Raw genomic sequence first — 25,728 nt, forward strand, 5'->3', positions numbered from 1 at the left:
GCCTCCCAGGCTTACAGTCACTGCCCCTTTCTGGCATTCCTGCTCAGTATTTGCTTTGAAGATGTTATCAGCCTCTCCAGAAGGTGCAACTGTTCACTGAATCAAGAAATTAAAGCATGGCTGAGTACGGACCTAAAGACACCATGCCAGAGTGCAGGGCTTTCTACATGTGTCCTTCAGAAAACAACAGTGTCTGTGGCTGTCAGTGGATCAAAGCTGCTGTGAAAGTTATTTACAGGAAAACATTAATCGAACTTTCTTTGCATAAACCCTGAGCCATTTTAGATGTTATCATAATTTCCCCTTGGCCCAGTCCTTCTGCTGTACTTCACCTGGGGTGCAGCCTGCCTCATCTGTGCCCCGATTCTCCTTGTGGCAGCTGCTCCCTGTCCTATCATCTATCCCATCATCTACACAGTCAGCCTTATTTTCTCCAAGACCGTGGATCTTGGCCCTGCCTCTTGTGCAGCTCCCCATTTCCTTTCCGATACCCTCCCTATCTTCTAATCCAGTTGTGTCTAAGCCAAGCCACTGAGCCTGTTTTTTATTTCTGTAGCTTTCTGGGAACAGGCATTCCCACAGGGCTTCCTTCCTGCATCTTTACATAGTGTCTCCACCACCAGGGAAGCAAGGCAGAGATGAGAGTGCCTAAAATAATGCTAAAGGCAAGCAGAGCAGAGCTGCCCCTGGGCATGGACACAGCAATGGAGGACTTCTAGACAGGATGGATGGCTTTGGGGGCTGGGGAGACAGGTGATGGACCAGCTGACTAGAGAAGGGGGATCAGACCGGAAAGGCAGCTGAGGCCTGAAGGAATTGCCCTGGAGAAAGGGATCATTGGTATGAGACTGCTGCTCCCCTCCCTGTATAAACCGAATGTGATAACACAGGCAGGTGTATCTGTGTGTTATCAGCATGGTAGCTCTGGACCATCTAGGGCTAGCAGCGCTGCTTGTCCCCCTTTGGAAAGCCTGGGCATCCATTCCAGTGATGTAAAACTCCCATCTCTAGTTGTGCAGGGGGAACTGAACTTGCTATTAGGAAGGGCAGGGGGTGAATGAGGTGGGCAGGACTGACAGCTGGCACCTCTCATGTAACTTCTTCATTCTTCTGCTTTGATTCTTGAACATGCATATGTCTTCGGCGTGCACTGCACAGAGCCCAGAGTCCATAACACTGAGGGCCGGGGGAGGAGGAATTGCCTATAGCCACTCAACCCTGCTGCTCCGGTGCCAGGGGATATAGATACCAGGGAAACCATGCCATGTTCAGGACAACAATGCTGGTGTGCAAGATTTAAGGAGCATGAGGCAGGGCTGTGCCACAAAATGCAGGGCACTCAGCACGTGCTGAAGCAGACTGCAGCTGCCTTCCTTAACGATGTGGAGGTGGGCCCTGTCTCATCATGCAGTGTCCCATCTTGAGCAGCCAGCTTGCTGGGAGCAAGATGGAGTGTTTCATGCTGGAACCTGTTGCCTCTGTGAACCTCCCTCCATATTGAGAGAGCAGCTGGGAGCCATGTTGAAGAAACCTGTCTTTTGTCTTGTGGGCTGCACTCTGGCCATCCCAACCCTTCATCTCACCTTCTGGCTCTGGTCTTCTCTGACATCTGGAGTGATTGACTGGTCCTCCTGTCACTCTGATTCGTGTGCACTTTAATTACAGGGATTCCTGAAAGCCTTCCCGCTTTACTCAAGACCATGCTAATGGGGAAGCTGTATTTTCTCATAGTGTCACTAATGAACGGTTACAAAACCCTTCCAGAGCCTCGAGACCAGAATGAAATCGTATCAAAGCGCCGGTCCGAATTGCAAGACTTTCCCACTGGCTGGTATTTTACAGCCCACTGGCCAATTTCTAAATCATACATGTTAATTATTTCTGAATTCTTTTGTGTACAGCTAATGAAGGCCGAAAAGGATCTTTTAAATAATTACAAACACCATAGGCTGCAAAGATATAATTGAGGTGACAGGCACAATTAGCCATCCATAATTCCTTAGAGCAGCTGATTAAAGTCTCTTTATCCTTCTTACCGAGATCAGAAGGTCACATATTTGGGAAATATAAAATGAATGAGGGACTGTCAGACTGTCCCAGGGAGTCATTCACATGTGGTATTAACACGAAGGTGTGCTTTCCTTGGACACCCTGGTTTCAAGCAACTAGGAATCAAGACAAAGCATCCAGGCATCACCCTAGCTAAAATAACATGGAGACCAAAGCGTCCACTATGATGCATAGGGATTAACCCTTTCCTTTGAACAGTCTGTTAGCCCAGTGCATGCCCCAACATTTGGATTTAGATGGCGAAGGCAAAGCTATTTAACAACAGATTTCTTTCCTTTCTAAATTGATTGCGTGAGTTACAGTTCTGGCTGAATGTGCTTTGCCAGCTTTTAATTTGTGCGCTTGCACAGGGACTGTTCTGATGCCTTGGGAGCAGGAACTGTGGAGGCTTGATGGGGAGCATATTCCAGATGTGGAGCCCCGCTCCAGGGAAATGCTGTCAGGGGGGTGTTAAGGAACAGAATGGGGTGGGGAGCTGGTGCATCCATCGCTGCTTGAGTCCATTGGCCGCTGCCCCTTGCAGAGTTGGGAGTACAAGCAACAATATGCAGGCTGATGCAGTAACAGCCACAGAGAGAGTGCGGGATTACCTGCCTGGATATCCCCAGGGTTCAGCCCTGGTACTGGGAGCTGGATGTAGGATTAGGTCATTAGTGCTCATGAAAGATTCTAGGTTAGCAGCCATGGAGCCTGAAGTCCTAAGGCACATAAAAGCGGGACAGCATCTGTGCAAACAGCCCCTATTGCCCCACTAACGTGCCTCCCCCTGAGCAGAAGGGGTCACCCCTGCGGCATATGAGGAGAGCTGATTGTTCACGGCTAGTCAATCCTTGGCCTCTGCTGGCAATGCCAACAAGCACTCTCCTTGGCAGCTGCAGATTTGAACTTCCTCATTGCATGTGGGCGACTACTGAAATCCTGATGGATCCTCCAGCCGTGACCCCCTGGGCCCGAGGAATGAGTCCAAATGGGTCATTTACCAGAAATGGCAACCCCTAAAGCAGCCCAAATTCGAGATAACCACAGCTACTTAAACACCCTCTCTCTGCTCGTTGCCACTAGCGGTTTCGCAAATCCATTTCCATTTGTGGGCGAGTTGCAGAAATGGAAATTCCAAGATGAGCCTCTGTCCTGGCAGGGAACTTCTGTCCTGGCACTCCCAGCCCATTGACTCAGAGATAAGTGTGCCAGCCATTATGGCGACTCCTGAACGTTTGTTAGTCCCTTCCTCTGCAGGGGTGATCATGCGCCAGCTTAGTGCTCACGAGAGACCAAACAAACTCTGCTGGGCAAATCAACACTTTCCTTTGGTGGGGACATTTTCTAAGTTCCACGCAGCTTTTGAGAGAATTAGATTGTCCCATTGCTGGGGAGAAAAAACAGGATTCTATGTCAATCATGATGGGATGTTTAATCTGAGAGGAGTTTGAGTGAAGCCACTAGCCTCACTGAGCATCTGACTCTCTGCTCAGTTACCCAGGTGTAAATCTAGACAACTTCCATTGACTTTAGTGGAATGATTCTGGCTTTACTCCAGTGTAACTGAGGTCAGATCTGGCCCTTGGTTCTGTGGACTTTTGACTGGGCACAGTGGGCCTGATTCTCCTGTCTCACTGGTGCGAATTTGGAGCGACTCTATTGAAGCCACTGGACTGGGCCAGGAAGAGTAGAATCTAGCTCATGTATCCATTTTCTCCATACTGTAGAAAAGAGTTTATTGTGGAAGTTGATTCAATATGAAAGGGGATAAGGGAAATCCTTAAACGTTTATTTGCAACATTCTACAATTCTGTTCTATATATGCCTGCTATGTCTGTTTATCTAGTTATTAACACTGATTTAATATGAAAACTGTAACCCGGAGCTGAGAAACCTAAGAAACACTGGAGAAATTTGATATTGTATGTTTAGCCTTCTTCCAAAGGATTAAAAGTGTATCTGCGATAGTAGAAAATCCGCAGACCTGCAACAAAGAATCCCAGGTATTGATGCTAGTCTTGAGTAGTCACAGAAGCTGGGTGGGTCAGGGGAAGATTCACCGAGCCACACAGAAAGCTTTGGGCAGGAGAGAGAGGAAGGCTTTGGTTAGCAGGGGAATCCTGTTTACCTGTAGACTAGCCAAGGTCAGAGAAGGCGCCATATTTCTGAAGAGAATCCCTGAGCCATAGGGGAAGGATCCTAGACACCCCAGAAGGCTCTGCCCAAGCCCAGAGTACACCCCACAGTGGTGAGGAAACTGAGGCAGGGGAGAAGACTATTAGTTTGTTTTTGTGTACCTTTGGGCATGTCTTGTGCTAAGTAAAGAGCAGAGGTGTTTAGAATCCTTGTCATTCAACAGAGGGGAAGTAACAATACACGTAAGCCCTGATTCAGCAGAGCATTTCAGCACACATTTAAAGGTAAGCCTGTTCTTACAGGACTTGCTGAACTGGGGCCAATAAGGTCTGACAAAAATCCTGTGAAGTCAGTGGATAGGGAGGGGTCTCTCCACAGGTGTCAGTGAGCTATGGATCAGGCCCAGGTGGTTGTTTTCGAACCTGTAGGCGACTAGTTTGGGTTGCACAGAGGACACAACACTCATATTAAACTCGGCCCTGGTTTCCCCCCAAAGCCCATTTCTTTGTTCTTCATCTTTGCACACACCTCTCTGCGGAATCTGACACAGCTTTGCCACTTATTTTGCTCCTGTTTAATCCTCTCCAGAGAGACTGCCAATTAAATGAGTCACTGAGAAACGACTGAACACAACTTGGCTCAGTTAATTGATTCACATTCTTCTGACCTTTGATTGGTCGAGAAGAATCTGGTTTCCGACAGTCCCTCCCCCCGCAGGTCTGTGATTGGGGGTGAAAGTTCTGAGCCCCCCACTCCTTTTATTTTAATGTTCTTTGCCAAAGCAGGGAATAAACTGTTTTGAAGGAAGATGTGCTACTCCAAATCCAGCTCTAGAGCTATGTGAGTGGACTCACCTTCCCAAGGAGCTGTTATTCCAGAGAGACTTGTTAGTTAGATAGATCTGTCCACGCTGAGACAATTAAACCCAACCCTCTTTCCTTTCAGAGATGAAGGAGCTGGCTAGAGAGAGCATCGGCTTGTTAGCCAAGCCTACTCTGGAGTCAGGTAGCCCAAACCTATCCTCTGCCGGGGCTGTCTTTATTATGCTGAAATCATCTCTTGGAGCAGGACTTCTTAATTTCCCATGGGCTTTCAATAAGGCTGGAGGGATCACTGCAGCTGTACTTGTGGAACTGGTAAGTGACAAGTAAATATCCCAGGGTTTCTGTAGAGTGATTGACTAGTTCACTGGACTGGGCAAAGATTCTGTGTTAGTGGCGAAAAGAAATCCTGTAGCTTAATCTTTCTCTAGCGGTAACGAATAGCTTTCTGTATTTCCCCCTGTTCCTCCCACACTCCCTGCCCCCCTCAGCTCCTATAGAGTGTCTCTTTGCTGTGAGACTGCCCTCGTCCCCTGCCCTCTATGCCCCACCTCTTACCTAGCAGTGGTACTAGCTAGTAACTGTAGAGCAAAGACAGAGTAAAGAGGTGAGTTCAGATTGCCCTTGGTCAGCTCAGTGGTTTACTCTGTAATTAGGGGAGGGGGCAGGGAGTTAAAAAGAGTCCATAGCCAGTCCCTGTTGGGGATTGTGTGTCGATGTATATATGTGACAAACACTGTGCTGATCGCTGTGCTTGGGTATCCTGTGCCTCTTCTCTGCCCTGTGTCTGTCACTGAGCTCCTTTACACCCCCGTGCTGCCAACGCACGAGCACATGCTCCAAGCGAAGCATGGGAATGTTTGGAATCCGGGGCCTCAGACTGTAAGCTCTTTGGGGCAGACCCTGTAGCATCCAGCACAAGAGAGCCCCAATTCCAACTAAGGGCTGGAGCCTTTAGCTGCCACCAAGTAATCAGAATGGAGACTCCTATCAACTTGGTACAATTATTATGGGAGACTGTTACATAAAACCCCCAACAAAATGTACTTGTCTAACTTGTGAAGAAATGGAAAGCTTTGTAAAAATTGCTAAGGAATACATGATCATAAAAGCAATTTACGAACTAATTGGGTTGGTAATTGAGGTGAATGAGGATGATAGAAATGAGGTGTATACATAACTTTCATCCAACATTCTCATATTAAAAACAAATTATTCTTATGATTTGAATAATAAATGGAGAGAGATTGGCTCGAGCATTCAATAAGTTTCAGTTTATATATTACCAAAAGTACATTAACCTTTGATGGTAAAAACACCCGATAGATCTGACAGACACAGATTCAAGTTCGCAACCTTTTTCTCAGTTTGTTTTACTTTTTTTATAATAAAGACCATATCTATATAATTTCCCTTCTATCAAGAATAGTATAGATTTTTTATAATTAAAAGTCAGTGGGGGGGGGTCATAATTTTAATTTTGGCAACATTAAGCATGACCAACTTGTGTGCACTGATACCATTTCCTAGTAATAGGACTGATGCAACTATATCTTGTTTGAATTCACCTTTTCTGGATGCTCCACACTAGAATTTTAATGAATAAGAACGACGTTAGACTTGTGGTAGGTGAGGTGGATAGCTACGGGGACAGAGATGGCATCCCCGTATGGAAATCTGTGGGTATGCTGTGCGTGGGCATGACCTGTCTATTGGAGGATTTTAAATTATTTGTTCATATTGCCGGTAATTGAGATATGTAAGAGAGAGTTTTCTACTCTGCCAGTGAGATTTCTTGATTAATTGAAGCTTTTCCAATCAATTATCCACCGACTCCAATGCCACGTTTTTCTGCAAAGTTTGATTAAAATAACATTGACTTCTTTGCACAATAATCTAATTCTCCTTCAGCCAGAGGTACACAATTACCTTCTTGTCTGTAGTTTCCAACCAGTAACCAAAACATTTCCATGTTCTCAGTTAGCTTCAACACCTATAGAAATCGGTGAAAAGGCTCCCTTCGATGGAACGGGTCTTTGGGTTGGGCCTCACATCAGCATAAAATAAATTTAAGATAATTGGAAAGTCTTCAACTTGAAAATGCAGGATTTAAGGAATCTGAAGTGAGAGAGATCGTGATATGAAGATCTTGAATGGGACCCAAATGAATGAATTACAGGGTGGTGGAAGTGTACTAAGTTACAAAAATTCTGAAGAGTAAGACAAACACCTAATTTTCATTTATACTGATAGAATCGTTAACAATTATTGAGCAAGTTTTAAAAGTTGGTAAAGGAGGAAAACAAATTTTTTTGTTGCACAAGCATTTTTGTATTAACAAATCAAAGATATTCAGTGTCGGATGTACAAAATCAGAATTTAAGTAATCTATTAATGAGGTGCTGTTTATGCATTAATCATGTTTATTGGCATAATATGCATTTATTATCCTCCAGCTGGTAAGAGTTCTTATGAGATCACACAACTTGTGTAACAGACTCTGCAATTTATTGTGCGAAATTTTCTTGCGGCTTAATATTGGTGAGACAATAACCATTAAAATCAAATATGAAAACACACAAAAGCACAACTGATGGGCAGCCATGTCCTCACAAATAACCTGATGCCTCCAGCATAGAAACCATTGCGCCTTGTCTCTAGGATTTACAGGCACTGAGTGATGTAGGAGTAGGTTCAAAAGGTTACAGGGGAATTTTCAAAGACACTTGGGTGCCCACCTGCCCTTTATGCCTTTTGAAAACCTTCCCCTCATATGAATATGAACCTTCCTGGACCTCTATTATGTCCATGGCACTGGACTTTATCCTCCTCTTCCTTTCACTGTTATACAACAGAAGTAATTTCACTGAAACCAATCAAGCTTGACTGGCGTACATGAGAAGAATAGGGCCCCACTCTCTCCGTTTGATTTTTATGAGGAATATGATCTGAGCCCCATTGTACCTTTCCTGCATCAAGTTTAAATGAGTCACCGACTGAGGGTCTGATCCAAAGCCCAGTGAACGGGGTTGGGATAAAGCAGAGGTGGGCAAACTGCAGCCCACGGGCCACATCTAGCTCGTGGGACCGTCCTGCCCGGCTCCTGAGCTCCAGGCTGGGGAGACCTTGAACTGACGCTGAGGAAATCTTACCATATGGGCCTGATACCCAGAGACCTGAGCCCCCCACAACACTGACTGAAGTCAAAGGGCGTGGGGGCAGCTAAGCCATGCTGGAAATGAGGCCCATGTTTATAGCTAGTTCTTTGGCCTTTTTTTCTGGTTCTAGTGGATTTAACTGAAGTCTAAATGAAAATAAAGGCAGGTTTATATCTTTTAACTTTGTATGTTGTTTTAAATAAGCTTACTAACGGGTATGCATCAATTAAGAGATTTCCTCTGGGTTCACTTCCTCCTTGAAGGCAGACTTCCCCTGTAAGATGTATTTTTTCAGGTGTGTCATTCTCATCGGGGGTGCAGCTGGTGCCGCTGTAAATGCTTGCTGGTGATTTTGCAGGTTTAAGAACTTCTAGATCTTCTCTGAAAACCCCCCCTGAAGAAACTGATTCTTGGCTCTTCCATCTCAAATATCAGACTTCCCTTGTTATTGCTCTGTGCTTGTATAATGGTGATTTGAGTGAAGGCACCGAAGGTACATCTGCACAGCAAAGAAAAACTCGGAGCACCGAGTCTCAGAGCCCAGGTCAAGTGGCTCAGGTTGCGGGGCTAAACACAGTGGAGTAGGCATTCCCACTCAGGCTGGAGCCCGGGCTCTGAAACCCAGTGACCAGGAAGGGTCTCGGAGCCCAGGCTCCAGCCTGAGTGGGAATGTCTATGCGGCTATTTAGCCCTGTGGCCTGAACCCTGCGTTCGCAAGTCAGTTGTCCTGAGCCCTGAGACTTGGTGCTGCAGGTTTTCCTTCGCATTGTAGACATACTTTCAGGGTCAGAGCCTCAGCTGGTGCATATTGGTTTTGCTTCATTGACTTTAGTGAAACTATGCTTGTTTACACCAGCTGAGGATTTGGCTTAAGGCATCTACTTTGCTGCTTGTTTGTTTGCTGCTTGTTACCACATGAAATACATGTGGAGTACCCCAAAAAGTTCAGCAAGCAGGCCTTAGGTAGGGTGGCAGGGCAGTGGTGAGAACCTTGTAACCAGTTTGATTGCATTTATAATGATCTCCTATGTGAAGCGTTTGGAGATCTCCTGATGACAAGTGCTAGGTGGTGGTATTTCTCTTATGTATAGCTCAGGTTTCCCAGCGCAAAGAGGCAGGAAGAAAAGTCCTTCCCTAACTGCAACACTTTCCCCCTCTGTCCCACTTCTGCATCGTCAGTTTCACTGTTTCCCCTGCAGAGTTGGTCAATTTCTCTTCTTGTTGGGGTTCACTCTTTTGCATGGCAGCTGCCAGCAAGAGGCAGAAGAAGATAATACTGAGGTGATGCTGCTGGAGGGTGTTTTGACAGGAAAATTTGCTAACCTTTGATTATTCTCCTAAAACGATCCTTCATTTGTAGCCTATCTTGGCCGCTAGTGCAAAAAAGCACCCCCACCCTGGACTGACATACTAGGTGTGTCTCCTTCAGAACAGCATTGGCAGATAGCCTGTGTTCCACTATGGCCCAGGTTCCACCAGGAAATAAACTAGAGATACCAAACCTAAAGACTCTCCTTACACCTGCATATTCATTGTACTCAAGCCTGGATTGATACGTTACATTCTACATAGATCTCGAACACCCCTTTCTATCAATCTATGAATCGGGGCTAAGCAACCGCATTAGAAATGACAATGCATCCATTAAAGTAGGTGGTTAGATTGCCCTCTTCCATGTAGTGGCCGGATACAAGATTGGGCGTTGCCAATTCTTTTTTAGATTTTTCTATCTTACCCCTCAAAAGTGTCTTTTTTGTTCTACGTTTGTACGGCGCCGAAGCACCTAGGTTTTACGGCAACACAAATAATAAATGTAGTGATGCCTGGGATTCTGCGCTCTCCCTCCTCTATCTCCTAGTGGTTCAGAGGCATTCACTTTACTAGAAGAATCAAAAGGAAGCAGCCTCCTCTTGCCAAAGCCTGTGATGTGTTTGTCTTGGGTATCAGTTGCTTTATGCTTATGTTACAGAGCTGCCATGTAACTTCCAGGGCTTTTTGAGGAAAGACTTTCACAACATAACATGGGCAGTTCTAATTGTTACTGGTTAAAAGAGGACCAGTGGAAATGCTAACTCACGGCAGTTTTCTTTCCTATGGCCTCCATCTTTGCAGGGCTCCTTAATATTCCTAATTAGCGGCCTAGTGATCCTGGGATATGCCTCCTCCATCAGCACCCAGTCCACGTACCAGGGCGTAGTCAGAGAAATCTGTGGGTCGGCCATTGGGAAGCTCTGCGAGATCTGCTTCATTTTAAATCTCTTCATGATTTCCGTAGCCTTTCTCAGAGTTGTGGGCGATCAGCTGGAAAAATGTAAGTGTCCCTGCTTAGAGAATGGACCTGGCACAGAGTCCCCTTGTTCTGACCATGACCCTAGCCAGGGGGAGGCAAACTTTTTGGCCCAAGGGCCACATCAGGGTTGCAAAACTATATGGAGGGTCAGGTAGGGAAGGCTGTGCCTCCCCAAACAATCTGGCCCCCATCCGCCCCCACCCCCTGACTGCTCCCCCCAAACCGCCGACCCATCCAACCCCCCCTGCTCCTTGTCTCCTGATCGCCTCCCCCCCAGGACCCCACCCCTTATCCAACTGCCCCTTCTCCCTGTCCCCTGACTGCCCTGACCCCTTTCCACACCCCCACCCCCTGAGGGGACTCCCACACCTATCCAACCGCCCCCCCGTTCCCTGACTGCCCCCTGGGACTCTCCACTCCCTGCCCCCTTACCATGCCAGAGACAGCCACGCCACCGTGCTGCCCGGCAGGAGTGGCAGGCCAGAGCGCTGGTGGCATGGTGAGCTGAGGCTGTGGGGGAAGGGGGGCAGTTGAGGAGGGGGGACTAGCCTCCCCAGCCAGGAGCTCAGGGGCCAGGCAGGACGGTCCAGCGGGCCGTAGTTTGCCCACCTCTGCCCTAGACCCACCAAAGTAGAAGTGGCCATCCATGTTTGGGCCAATAGCATGAGCTATTGCAGTCTGCATCATTCAGGCTCTCTGCATGTATGTAAACTGCCCCCTAGGCATGCATAAGAGACTCCCAAAACAAATGTGTTGGCCTTGATTTTGGGGCAGGGGTGCCCAACTTGAGATCTCATAAAGATGCCCGATTTTTGGAAAGTGCTGAGTGTCTGGCCCCTTTAAGGCGTCTCCAGGAAAGCACCCAACATCACTAGTCACATTTGGAAAATTAGGCCATTAACTTTATCAGCACAGAGACAATTTTGAGGGAGGCAGAGCGTTTTGGCACACCCTGCTGCCTGTGCGTTTGGCGAAAGGCGGCCATCCTGTCAATCCTGCAGCGGGCCATTTTCTCCATGGTCAATCCCTCCCAGACTTTTTGTAAACTCCTGTTTCCAGCTGAGGCTAGTCCAGCGTCTGCCGAGCTGTATTACTGATGGGACTGCATGTGTGATCCTTACGGCCCTGGAGCCCTCTGTCTGAAACTTGATCTTAATTCCTGGGTGCTCGTGAGCCGTTCCCGTGTGAGATCTTAAAAGCGATTTATGCTGTTGCTGGCCGTATTTGACCACTAGGACAACACAAGAGAAGCTGACGCTGATCTCCTACGCCCCCCTGAACCTCCTCTTCCATTTCTCCTCTTCAGTATGTGACTCCCTCTACATGAATGTGACTCTGAGCGGAGAAGGGCCTCCTCCTCCCCAGCACTGGTATACAGATTACCGCTTCACCCTGACTGCCCTGTGTGCCCTGGTCATCTTCCCTCTGTCTGTCCCCAGGGAGATCGGGTTCCAGAAATACACCAGGTACGCTTGGTGCTAACGCCGGAGCTGTGCGGAAGGCTGATAGGCTGAACTGGGACCAAATGCACCCAGCTCTGCAAGCGAGGGGGTGAGAGAAGCATGCTGAGCCGCTGGCAGGGCAGCTGAGCCTCGTGCTCTGTTACCACAATTCACCCAATGTGGGGACTTAAGAGGAGGGACGTGGGAGGTGCAGGCTGGTGTGCACCAAGATCACTGTGCCATAAATACCCAGTGAGGCACTGAGCAGCTGCAGGTAGCCTTCAGATATACTCCCAGGTCAGCGGCAGGCCCTCCTCCCTGCCCTGGTCTCGCTTTCTTCTACGTGCTGTTCTGAAATGCTCTCAAGTCAGCCACTCCCCCTGGCCGGCTCGCAGGAGGAGGAGCTGAAATCGGGCCCATGTACAGCCATCCTCCCGCTGCTCCAGTCCATGCAGGTGAAGCGCCTGCGAGCTTCTGACCATGCTACAGAAACACCTGTCCACAGGTACTGAATCAGGGCGAGGGCTTTGGCTCTGTGTGCGCCTGCGGGACTGAGCCCCACATGTGTGTTAGCTGAGCTCTCGTTGGGCCTGGGACTTGGCGAATTGGTTTCGCTTCTTAGAAAAGATTAAGAAACTTGCTGGTGAACTTGGTAAATACAACATGGCAAGCGAATCCCTAGTGCCAGAGCAGAGCTGAGAAGACAAGCTGGCTGTCAGCCAATAATATCACTTGTAATTGCTGATAAATAGGGTGTGACCTAAAATAAACACCGTAAGAAGAGACTGGGAACACGTTAACATGGCTTTCTCTGACGTCCCGTCCTTTCAGCACCTCTCACTCGGGCAGAGGTTTCTGAATGACGCTACGGACCCCCTAACAATCTCTCACAGGAATGGGGGTGCTAAATCAGTGTCTTGGCCAAACTGCATCTTGGATCATTTTCTTTCTACCTAAATCCCCCTGCTTGCAGTTTCAGTCCAAGATATTAATCTTTCCCGTTCACTCCCTCACACTCCTGCGTTGTGCTGTTGGTGCAGCGTGTCTCTCGCTCCACCCCAGAGGAGGCTGCATTTCAGTGGCAGGTGAGCTCATTCCTGTCTCTGCAAAGCTAAGAAGTGGTGAGTGTTACAGAAAACACGTACGTGCCATAGGGCGTGACTCTGTGCTCCCGCTTTCCCCTCAGTGAATTGGGAGCAAGTCCAAATGAAGTCATAGCAGTGTAAACCAAGCAAGACAGTATCAGAGGGGTAGCCGTGTTAGTCTGGATCTGTGAAAGCGGCAAAGAGTCCTGTGGCCCCTTATAGACTAACAGACGTAATGGAGCATAAGCGTTCGTGGGAGAATACGATGCATGCATTGGAAGACGTGGGTATTCACCCCCGAACGCTTATGCTCCAATACGTCTACAAGGTGCCACGGGACTCTTTGCTGCTTTCAAGTAAGAGGGGAGACTCCGGGCCAGACTCCTGTTAGAGCTAAAACGCTTCTCTCTGTGGACAGGGAGGTGTTTCCCTTTGTGCAGATGCTGGTGCATGTTGGGGGTCTGGTTGCAGTCAGGTGAACTAAAAAGTGCAGTATTTTACCAGTTTCTGTGAGCAGCCAGGTTGCTGCCCTTCTAAATCGCAGTATATTCTGATAGGTTTGTAACGCGCACTCATTGAACATTACAGCCTGCCAACATAGCCTGGCTGAATCTTCATTTGGTACGATAAAAGCTTAACACTTTTCCTCTCCAATCCTTTGTGTTAGTATTTTAGGTACTTTGGCTGCTTGCTACCTGACCCTGGTGATTATAATAAAATACTACCTAAGGACGGAGCATGTTATCCTGTATGAGCACCATTATTCCTCAAGGTAAGTATTGGTGCAACCATTTATCACTGCTTCAAGGGACTCAAGGGGTCCTTGACTTGGCACTAAACCCAGGAGACAAATGTGCTAAATAGCAATTAGGATGCTAACACAACAAATGTGCTGGAACTTCAGGGCTGTTTTTATGCAGTGCCAGGCTGTTAAAACTGCAGGAAAGTCTGCCTGTGTGTTTTTTTTTCCTTTGTATTCCTCCTCCTTGGCTTGCCATGCTGTGCTAATGTCCTGGAGGAATCCTGGATCTGCTGACAATAAAGTTAGTGGCCAGGGCAGCTGCAATCATGCCTGGAGGCGCTAACCTGCGTCTCAGGCCCTTGAGGAGTGCTTGGCTCTCCCTGCCCCAATAACTAATCCAACAAAGTGCATGCTGCTCACTTTGAAACAAGGCTAAGCAATCAATGCCGTTGTAGAGTGGTTAGAGTAGTAACCCTTTTGTTGCTGCTACGGCTGGGATGTGGATGTCTAAGCAGGGGGTTTCTATGTTTTGGGGCCCATCAGATACCTCATATGGGCAACAGAGGGGTGGCTAAAAAATTGGTTGTACATGGATTTAGGTTGCATAAAATAGCAACTTCAGAGTCAGATCCTCAGCTGGCATAAATCAATGCCACGTGCATGCCTTCAGCGGAGCGATGCAGATGATCTGGCCCTCTATTTTGAAGGCCAGAGGATACGTTATGACAAAGGGTCTGTGAGCCATCTGGGTATTTGAGGCATGCAGGCATCCTTGGAAGATGATGAATTCTTGGGGTTGGGAGAAGTGTGTGTTTCAGGGTCTGTCATGGCTGTGTGGCTCTTCAAAGGTGCCTGGAGGGTGTGAGGGAGAACTGGGCATCTGTCCTTTTTCCTTATTTATTTCGCTTCAGTCTGATAAATCAAGAAGGCCTGAAAACCCTCCCCCTCCCCACACACACAATTTTCCAGTGGGAGGCTTTTTCTGCTTTCTTACATTAGAAATTCCAGTCTTGTCAACCCTGAAAGACTCCAGGGCCTTGTCTACATTAGGCAATTGTGCAATAAATTCATTTGGTGCCAACACCAGTTCAGTGGAACTAGCAAGAGTGAGAGCCCTGGCCTCGGCAGGGGGCTGGTGGCTTTGGGCCTCTTCACCGCTGTTAAACCTGCTGAGGAGCTGGTTCGCGGCAGGTTATAAAATGGGTGTGACTGTGGGATCGCTGTCTGTGCTAGGGGTTCTTTGGCAAACGTGTGGGGCTGCCAGTGGGGAATTATTCCCTCAGGTAGACCAGGGTTTAGGGTGTCCGTGTGCAGTGAAGGCTCCACTCCTGCAACTGACTCCACATGGGCTGACCCTCCTGGAAGCCAGCGGGGCTCCAGGCACGCAGAGTCTGTTGCAAGAATGGAAGCTGAATTGTCTGTTGTGTAAGTGGGTGCAAACTTGCCTCCTTTTGGAATAGCCAGTAGATGCTGCTGGGTTACTTTTCCTGGGAGGCAGCTTTTCGCTGTGGTGCCAGGCAAGGCTGTGAATGTATTTCTCTTCTTGCCCCATTGAGTTACTTTTTCTTCAACTGATCACCTGTGCTCCCCTTCCTCTCCCCATCTGCAGGGTCTCTTCCTTGGCTTCCATGTTCAGTGTCATCCCAACGATCTGTTTTGGATTTCAGGTAACAGCACTGTGTGGATTTCAATTGTCCTTTTCTGTGGGCCAGTCCAGCGGGTTGCTACTACGGCTGCCTTCGCAGAAGCTCTCACTTAACACGATGCCCCAGGCTAGGGAAGGTCTCTTTCCCCGCTGCCCCGTCCCGGGATTCCTGACCAGGACAAGGAACAAGCAAAGAGGACTCCCCCCTTCCCACCTTCGCAAGACCATGCATCCCAGAATCTATGGAGGCCTCTGCCTGCTAGGGTGGGACACTGGGGTGAAATCCTGGCCCCAGGGAAGTCAAAGGCAAAACTCCCCTTGACTTCCATGGGGCTAGGATTTCACCCTGGGAGTTTAGGGAGTTGCAGCGTACATACTTGTCCGGTGCAGACGTAATCCCAACGTTGAGTTGTGTCCTTCATTAGTGAGTCTGAGAGAACGGGGGAAGGGGCTTGATTTAAGGAGCTTCCAGTAATGGGCATCTTTCTATAAGCAGTAGTGTTAATGAGGCTACCTCATGCAGGAAGCCTGATACAGTAAGAGCCCTACATGAGCCAGATGGTCAAGGCAGAATGAGGATTTGGATCTGTGTTCTGGTCCGGTCTCGGAGCAGGCAGAACCAGCGGAACCCAGATCAGAGCTCCCCTGTACTCGGGTCCATAGCAGTGAGGCTACTTGGCTCAGATCCTGCCCCACGGAAGGGGTGGGGAGAACAAGAACCAGGGGGGTGGTCACTTCCCTTCCCCTGCTGTCTGAGGTGGGGAGAAAGGAACAGCTCTGTTTCCGGCCCTGAGAGGGGTGGCAGTGACCCCTTCCAGAGGCAGAGAACGTCCCCTTGTGTCCTCCTGGGAGGAGGAAGGACCGGCCCTTTGTTTTGGTGACCAGGGAGAATCACTCTGTCTCTGGAGGGGACTCAGGAGGTACCCTCGCAGTCTGCCTCCGGCTGAAGCAGGGGCCTGGGGGAAGGGCGGAGTGGCTGCGTATGGGAGTGGGAAGGTTTGGGGACAGGGTGGTGGCAGGACTGAGGCACAGAGGGAACATGATAAGTGAGAGGGATCCGAGGCCTTTCACCCTCCCTTCACCTGCTCATAAGCATGCATTGTTCTCTCGTGTTTCAGTGTCATGAAGCCTGCATTGCCATCTACAGCAGCATGCGTAACAAGAAACTCTCCCTTTGGATCGTGGTGTCTGTGCTCTCCATGCTCTTCTGCCTGTTAATTTATTCTCTTACAGGTAACCCCTCCCTCTCGCCTTATCCTAACCTGCTGAAACTTCTACCCCCTCCCCTCTGACCCAGAAACCACACTGCATGCCTAGGTCTTGTTGGCAATGGCTTCATGTTAGACCACATGTTCGTATGCAACGTGAAACATGCCGTAGCACTCGGTGTGGACAAGGGCTTTCCTGATCAGCATCGCCTCAGCTAATTGTGCTCAGGATGCCTTTAAATTGTTTGACTAAAGATTGCTTCAACTCTTTGCAGCTCAGCTGCCCTAGAAGGGAGTCCTTTGGCAAGGAAGTTTTATAAATTTGTCTTCCTCCCACATAAGTGATAAATACACACACACAACCTATGTTAAAATAACTTTATTACCATTGCAAAGTCAAGCGTTCAGAAGCTATGAAATGCCAGAATTAAGTTTGCCCGCACAATCATGATGCAGCCCTCTGTTGCGTCCGCATTATAACACAGTCCCCAGTGACATAATCCCCAACTATATTTCCCACAGGACCCCGGCCTCAGTCAGGGCACTGAATGGATGGTGCTCACTTAACAGAATAGCTCCTCATTAAGTGACCACCATCCAGTCTTTCAAATCTTTTACACTCCTGCCCCCCGCCCCCCAAATCAGCCTGAGGCAGACACCCAGCATGCAACATTTGAGCCCAAATGGCTAAAGTTTTGCCAAGTTATAAACAGATTTTTATATGGGACACGTTGGGCAACCTTAATCCTATTGGGATCCAGGAAGTGGGTGGGCGGAGCCCGCCCCCTGCTAAAGGACCCCCTCTCAGCCTAAGGGGCCTGGAAATAGGCACTGCTACCAGCCCCGGCTATAATGAGCAATACGCATTCATTTTAATAACTTTCCTCGTAGTTGGTTCCTACTCCAAACTCCTCCCCATATGGTATCACGACTGTAGCTCAATATCACATTTAATGCCTATGATCTTTGCTGCTTCTCTTGTTTCTAGGGCTTTATGGCTATTTAACCTTTGGTGCTGATGTGGCTGCTGATATTCTGATGTCATACCCAGGAAATGACGTGGTCATCATCATAGCCCGGCTACTCTTTGGCATCTCCATCATTACCATCTACCCAATCGTTCTCCTGCTGGGCAGGTAAGACAGAGGGAGACTGCAGATGTGCACGGCTGTGGAGGGGCAGTGCTTAGGAATGGGCTTATGCCCACGCTGTCATGGTGGTAGGTGTCAGTAATGTAGATTTCACCAAGAGAAGATTTGGAAAGGGATATTACTAAGGGCAAAACGCATCCCACCTCCAAAACACTGAATTGGTTTCAAAGTTAACGCCTTAGGCGGAGACCCAAATGTGGGTGGCTGAAAATCTGCCACCGACTGGGTATCCCTTCACAATGGTGAAGGAAGAAAGCCAGGAAAGGGCTAGTTCTGAAAGGACAATAGGCATTAATAAGTGCGAAGAAGGTTCATAAAGACAGTGGCCACCGTACGGAAGGCAGTGACAACCTCCCCACAAGGGATCGATGAGCAGGGGCTGTCTGAGATTATAAAACCGGACACCCGGGCAAGCAGCCTTGGGGAAGGGTGTGCAGGTGGAAGAGCTGGCATATCAAAAGACACAAGTTGGCGGGGGGGTCTTGTGGAAGGGAAAAGGAAGAGTGCGTCTTGAGGAGCCAGACCGAGGGGAAAGTGAGATTTTTAGCAGGGAGGTATCTTCCCCTCACTGTAACAAAGCTGAGGTGAGTGTAACTCGCTGAGCCCTGTCTTGGCTCGAGCCTCTAGGTGCGTCTGTCATACGAATAGTAAGTTGTCCCAGGCCTTTGTTCAGGGGCAGGAACTTCTGGGCACATGTTGTCCCCAAAGGGACGGGGAGATGGTGAAGCCATGGCCTCTCCCCTGGCGGAGTGTGCTGGGGAAAACAGCCTGTCCCAAACCAAAAGGTGGTGCTTTCCGTCTGCGCACAGAGACGCTTGGGAAAGGGCAGCGAGTGTGCGGGAGGTATGAGCCTGTCTACGCAGACCGCGTGGTCTGCGAGCAACTCCCTGCTGTGGTGGGGCTGAGCTGAGTGCATTGCTCCAACACAATCCAGTGCAAGGAGTTCTGAGCCCAGCACAGCGCTGTATGTAACCTGGCGGTGTCTGTCTGATAGGTCTGTCCTACAGGATGTCTGCCTGAATGACAAGTGCAGGTCTCTCGTGCTCATGGAGCCTTATGAGCGGTGTACAAGGATTGTGCTGACGATGACGTGGATCATCGTGACGCTCGCCATTGCTCTGTTTGTCCCTGACATCAGCGAGGTGATCAGTATTATTGGTGGCATCAGCGCCGCCTTCATCTTTATCTTTCCAGGCACGTACTTGTTAACAGATAAACAAATTAACAAATTAAGTATTGTAATTCAGGAGCTGAGCCTGGGAAGGGTTTGCTGCATTAGTTATTATTGAGCAGTGAGGCTGCCAAACTTCCTTCCCATGCTCTGAGCCTCTGGGGTGAAAACGCTTTTTGTGAATTAATTTCCTCTGAAAACTGGGGTGACAGAAGGGAATTGACACAGAGGCAGGGCTCCTGCTCAGATTTTTCTCTGATCAGGTGCACTGGGAGCTATGTGCGAGTTTAAAAAAATTCTCATTGACCACTGCTCCATTTGCCCCTTTAAACAAAAAAAAACAAACCAACCCAACATCATCTCTCCCCAAGATTTCATCTGGGGGCTCTGAGCTGGAGGGGGAAAGAGGATGGCTTTTTTAAGTTTGCCTTTCTGCGTGGGCCTATTCCTAGAGCAAAGAGCCTGATTGAAAGGCTCCAGAATCCACAGACTCTTTAAAGTAGCCTTCAGATAAGAATCTCCTGCTGTGGCTGCAATCTGGCAGTTTTGGATACAAATAAATGTTCATGAATTTTGTTTGGTAACTTATCAGTGTGTCCATGAATCACAAGTTCTGATTCTCTGCAGCCTTGCATCTTTGTGTAATCCCTTAACCTACACAGAGTAGGTGTAAAATGCAATGAAACAGGTTAAAAATGCTAGGTTTGAATATTTTTTGGGTGCGGGATTGTTCATTCTTCAGCAAAAGGGAGACTCTTCTGTTTAAAGGAATGTGTCTAGAGCTGCTTTTGCAAGGCACTCAGTAGCGTGGTGTTTCTCTGTTCATTGCTGTTTTCAGCCACCACCCTCTTGAGCAAATGTTTTGTAGGTTCCTTCACTGAAGGTGTGAGAGGTAATTATAGCTGGAAGCGCCACTTACTTACTTTTATTTCAAACTTTGTCTCAGGACTGTAAATTCCCTGGTTGAATTTTTTTTTTTTTTTTACAGAATCCCTTCCTCTTTGAGCCTCTGGGCTAAAAACTCTTCACATAAACTTGTAGGTGCCAGTTATAATGCTAACTCTGGCCCGGCGTTATCAACATGGCAATTAAGATTTCAAGTGTTCCAAAATGGTGGTCGTGAACTTTCTTGCAGTAATTCCAATAGAAAGTAAAATTGAAAATTTACCGGTATGGGGGTGGGGCCTCGGGCAGAAGGGGTGGGGCTGGGGGGTCAGCCTCCCCCAGCCAGCCCTTCCACATGCCCTGGGCTCCAGTGGAGATTTAAAGGGCCTGGGGCTCTGGCCGCTGCTGCCACAGCAGCGACTGGAGCCCTGGGCCCTTTTAAATCATCAGCCCCGGGGTAGCTGCTCCTTTTGCTCCACCCCCACCCCCAACCCGTTGGCAGCCTTGCGGGTTGGGAGGGCAAAAGGGGCAGTGAGGGTAAAGTGCCAGGGCAGCGCTTTAAAGTAAGGCTGCAGGGGCCGGTCCCGACGGCCACGTTTTACCGGTACGCTGTGCTGGCCCACACCACCTTACTTTCACCCCTGCCAATAGTCATCGGAGGGGTACAAGTTTAGTGGAAAATGGAGTCACTGGAGAAATCTTCCTCTCCGTGTATGTAGGGGAAGGGGGAGATCAGGAGGAAGACCTGATCAGGTTGCCCACGTATTGAGAACATTTCAAAAACAAATGTAATTCCAGAGCAATGTGTGTGGCTGCAGAACAACGGCCTGTGTGAACTTCCAAAGATGGTCTGATCTTGTAATCTACACACTTTCTTTTTGGTGGGATGCCATGTAGGTGGAGGTAGATGTGAAATATAATAGAGGCTCCTTTCTGTGGGCAAAGAAAAACAAAAAAGACCGTTCCTTCCTTACCCTTCTCCATTTACATTACTTCAATGCTCCGTCACATTTCCATACCGCTCGTAGCTGTCACAGGTTATAAAAATGACAAAGGCCCGGATGTTTAGGCGTTGCAATGCTGAGCAAAGCAATGCCTACATACCTCTCAAAATCTGAGCCATCGTCATTTTTTTCCTAAGTAAAATGAATCCACGTGAATGATTTTATGTAACAACCCTCTAAAAGTAGCTGGGTGTCATACAAAAGTAACCACTAGAAGTGAGTTCACGTGCCGGCAGAGCAGAAGCCACAACAGAAAATGATGGAAATCCCACTAAACTTCTGAAAATGGGGGGGAAAGTCTTAAGTTCAGGCATCCAAAGGATATAGCTGACTTTATCCATACGTGTTCCAATCGAGCTGTAGTGCTGATCGGCAATGCACAACCGACCTAATGCAAGATCTTGGCAATTACACACATGAATGTGTGGTTCTGTCCAAAATTGCCACTGCCGCCTTATGGTTACTGGGAGGAATATTTGGGAACGTGTTTAAATGACATATCATGTATGGTTTGATTTGCAGGGCTATGTCTAATATGTGCAATGGAAATGGAACCCATCGAGCCAAGAAAAAAGTAAGCTTCCATATACCATGTTGGGCTGGATATATGCATATAAATATTATGAGACGTTCCTAGTACACTACATGTATAAGCCTGTGTAAGTGGAGCTGTCCCTAATGATCAGTTCAGAAATGTGGCAGGGTCCCTCCATTTCTGTCTTCATCTCCCACACATCAGAAGTGCCCATGAAAACTTAACATAGAATGATTGTGTCGGTTTTCCTTTCTAAACTCCACTGCAAGGCTCTTGCAGTCTCAAAATGTGACATCAAATAACAGATTTAGAGGGACATAATCATAGCAGTTAAAGCCAAAAGGATGAGTGTGTATAAATCTGTTAGTCTTTAAGGTGCCACCGGACTCGTTGTTGTTTTTATAAATATACAGTAATTCTCCCTTCCTGTTGAGAACCCAAACAGCATTATGTCGAGAGAGAGGGGACAGACTGTCTACTTTCACTGCCTAAGCTGTGTAAAGTGCAAAAAGAGTTTTGAAACCATTTGAATGGTAAGAAATTCGATCTTAAATGTTTCAGTTTGTAAGCTGAAGTGTTTGTAGAGCTCGATGAGCTATTAGTGAATAATTTGACAAATTAGGCAAATGTAGTTGGTTCTCCTCTTTAAATTCTGCACTCACGGGTTTTGGTTTCTTTTTAACCAGACTCTTCACTATGTGGTGTGCAACTGGTCACCTAAGCCACATGGTGGTGGTGGTTCTGCTCCGTGAGCAATGGAAGAGCTGCCCACATGGCCATAGGGACATATTTGTTTGCTCATGAGACCCTTTTCTGCAATCTTATTTTTAAAAAAATCCCTGTGTAAACATGGCAAATAAGGGTCACGAATACAGTCAAAATGGACATGTGGTTTGTATTGGAATGAATACTGCTCGCATGTTCACCCGGCTCTAGCTGTTAGTAAGGAATTTTAATGTATTTTTTTCTCTGAATTGTGCACTAAATGCCTTAATTTATCAGGCCCAGAGGGCTGGAAAACAGGCAGGTTTTCTGTTGTTTGGATTTGATCAATGCTTATTCTACAGTGCTGACAGCCTAAGCTTCTACCATGCATCTTTCAGTCAGCCCACCACCTAAATGCAGATCAAGTCACTTAAAATAGTAAGGGCCCAATTCTGTCACCTTCACCCTTGTAAGTACTTTTAAGATTTCAGTGGGTTAATTTCTCCTATTCTTACACGTGAGACAGAGGCACGTTAACTGACAGTCGTGGAGCTACTTGCATGGTCTGGTCTTAGTCAACGCAAGCAAGGGTGACAGAACTGAGCCCTTCAGCCCAGATCCTCCAAGACCTTTAACTCCCATTGAAATCAACAGGAGTTAGGTGCCTAAACACTTTTGAGACTCCGTGACTGAATCTGGCAACAGCAGCCCCCTTGCGTGGCAGCCTGCACAGCCCTTGCTTTGAGCTTTGGCACTTGGCCTGCAGTCATCTGTTACCTTGCGACGCAACCAGAAGCAGTAACTGCTGTTGCTTGATTATAACTTGCCCTTTTCACTGTGCTGGAGTCTGCTTCCCTGCAAGTCCTCTTGGTTCTTCCCAGGATTCTTTGCCTGAAATAATGCTGCCCCACGAGCTGGTTTCCATGTTGTAACCGTTTGTGCTTCTGGCCAAAGAGGGCTGGATGCAATTCCCTCCTGAGCTCATTTCAGGAATGTCCAAAGCCCAGCGGTAACTATGAACTACCCCATACTGGCCTGTCATTTTTTAATGGGCTTTGGCAGGGTGGTATGGAGGGTTTGTGAGACAGGAGTTAGCTTTAAGAAGAGGCTGGAGAGGAATCAGTTTGTTTACCCCAATGCAGCTGCCTGGTGGGTTTAGACCTTAAGACTCCCACTTCTGATGCTGGAGGTCATGGGTTCAGGTCTCTCAGCTATGATGGGGGAAGTGAATGGGCCTGTAGACAGAGCCAGCACAAGTCACATTTAAGCCCTACACAAATTAAATGGTGAATAAGCAGAGCCTTGGGTCTCTTGTGAATTTCATCCTTAAAGACTGGTTATGTAAGTCAAGACACAACCAAATTCACAAGTATCTTTTAATGTAAGTTTCTTAAACTGAATTTTGCATTTCACTATAGCTCAGATGGACAGGGACAGTCCTGCTCACCTGAAGAGAGTTGTCAGATTATTGTTTCTCCTGCCTTGCAATGAACAAACCACTCACTCAACTGACCGGTTCTGTGGGCATATTTTCAGACAGTATCTTGGAGTCTCGTAGCTTTACCCAAACATCCTTCTCTTCCAAACTAGGATGTTTTTAAAGCCTCTACAAGTGAGGGTCTTTCAGTGTCCAGCTCCTCTTTATTACTCATGTAGTGTTGTGATGGAATTTATTTGACTAAAGTCTGGAAGGTTTTTACTTTGGTCAGGAAGATGGACCCTTGGGCTAAGAAAAAATAGCAAAGCAAGTTGAATGCAATGGTGTAGCCATACTGACAAGTGAGGAAACGGGAGCAAAAGGAAAGTTTCTTTATTCTTCAGCGGGGCCCACGTTTCTGTGTAGTAGAGGCTGCATTGACAATTTCTCGTAAGTGCGAGCCCTGCAACTAAGAGAAAAGCATCCCATTTGATACAAAAGAGAAGTATGGTTTGACTCTGCATAAATGAGGTGAGGAGTCCATGTTCTTTTGTCTCTCCTTGGCAACTAGCGCTCGTTTCCCTGGCAGAAGTTCTAGCTCAGACCTGAAAGTCAAGCTGGGTTCTTTCTGACGTGTGCATCAGTACTGACATTTTGACTACAGCCACTCAACAGTCTCTCATTACACAGGAAGAAACTGAACCCAGCTCGTCCCCTGAAAGGGTGTGGGCTCTAGAAGGAAAAGAGTGATTGTTTGTTTGAGCTGCTGTCTCTGTGTTCCCCCAACAAGGGTTGTCTTTTCTGATAACCGCTGTTTAGTAGAGAGGGGCAGAAATTACAGGGCCCAGCACCTTGCTGCTCCAGGAGAACCTTACACTGGGGCTGGAAGGACAGAGAAATGGGGGTCAGGCTTAAGAAACTTGTAGTAGGCACCCATACACTTCTCCCCCCGCCCCTTCCAACCAGCTGACGAGGTGTCATGGGGCAACATTCACCCCTCAGTAAAATACGGAGTGAAGGCTGCACCATGAGCTAGCTCAGTATGAAGAACAGTACAGTTAGGGGACCAGTGGTAGTTTGTGTTTTTTAAACCTAAGATCTCAAAAGTTGATTTCTCATTTTGGCAATGTCCAGGGGAAGAGTTGTATTCATGGTAACATTTCTCTTTAAATCAGCCTTCCCCTGGGAGACTAAATCATTGCCTACAGTTCCATTGTGCTGTTCTTCTATTTTCTAGGTCCTGTTTGATTGCTTGGGGTGTCATCTCCATCCTCTGTGGAGCTTTTGTCTTTGGTCAGAGCACAACCACTGCTGTCATGGAGCTGGTCTACAAATTCTAGCTGCTTACAGGTACCCAGCAGCCTTCAGCAAGTTGCACGTAATTTGGTGCAACCTACAGGCAGCTGTGCTTGCAAAGAACAATGCATCTTATTGGAGCATGGTTTCCAAATGACTGATGCGTGTTTCTCAGCCTTTCCCTGTTTACGTTCACTTTAAAAGAGATCTATTTACACAGTCTCTCCTGTTTGCTAAATGACTAGCATTACCATGCAGCAGGGTGCCTGTCAAACATCACAGTGATGCTCTAAGATCATTGTACCTCCTCACACCTTTATCTATTCTTCCCTTCTGATGGTACATGGTTTCCTTTCATCAGAGCAACCCCCAAGTATCAGCCACTGGAGGAGAAAGGTCAATCCAAGGTGTCCCTGATACTCCCTTCTTCAACATATGGTCTGTTGTTGTCATCTCAAATGCCAGCTTTCCCAATGGGTTATACCATTCCCCTTGTGTTGCCCTTATTACACACCCTGTTCAAGACAACAACTAGACACCCCTTCACATCAGAATGGATAAGTGTGTGCATTCTGGAAAAAGGGCAAATCTTTGAAATATCATGTTTTGTATTTTACAGATCATATCAGTATTGCTAGAATAGAGACAGAAGGTCCATTACCAGAGTTAGACTTGTACAAGTATTAGAACTTGCATAAAGGATCTAGGTGTTGAACTTGCACATGTCTACACAGCAGCTCGAGAGGCGAGGGTAGCACCTAGGCTCCTGGGCCTTCACTGCTATTATTACTTGAGCGAGCTTGGACCTATCTGTGCAGCTGCAGTTACCTCCCTGCTGGCAGCGTAGACCTTCCCTCAGTGTGGCATCTCATCTTCAATACAAGGAGACTGGAGTTCCCACTACGGAGAACAGTGATTTTGTGCATAACTGCCCTTTATTTTCCACCTACCCTTGAATTATTTTGATGTGTTTTTCATTACAAGTTCA

General features: G+C 47.6%; 1 protein-coding gene across 1 annotated transcript; it reads left to right on the plus strand.

Annotated features, from left to right (window-relative positions):
- Positions 1 to 5,070: 5,070 nt before the first annotated feature.
- Positions 5,071 to 24,784, plus strand: SLC38A8 (solute carrier family 38 member 8). Its single transcript, XM_073308448.1, has 10 exons — positions 5,071 to 5,321; positions 10,277 to 10,475; positions 11,761 to 11,920; positions 13,649 to 13,753; positions 15,333 to 15,390; positions 16,487 to 16,601; positions 17,565 to 17,712; positions 18,722 to 18,921; positions 21,310 to 21,361; positions 24,682 to 24,784. Exons 1-10 carry the CDS (start codon positions 5,133 to 5,135, stop codon positions 24,782 to 24,784), a joined length of 1,329 nt encoding a protein of 442 aa, XP_073164549.1. The 5' UTR covers positions 5,071 to 5,132.
- Positions 24,785 to 25,728: the final 944 nt, after the last annotated feature.

Source organism: Lepidochelys kempii, chromosome 12, assembly GCF_965140265.1.
Source record: "Lepidochelys kempii isolate rLepKem1 chromosome 12, rLepKem1.hap2, whole genome shotgun sequence".
In the NCBI taxonomy this organism is placed as follows: Eukaryota; Metazoa; Chordata; order Testudines; family Cheloniidae; genus Lepidochelys; species Lepidochelys kempii.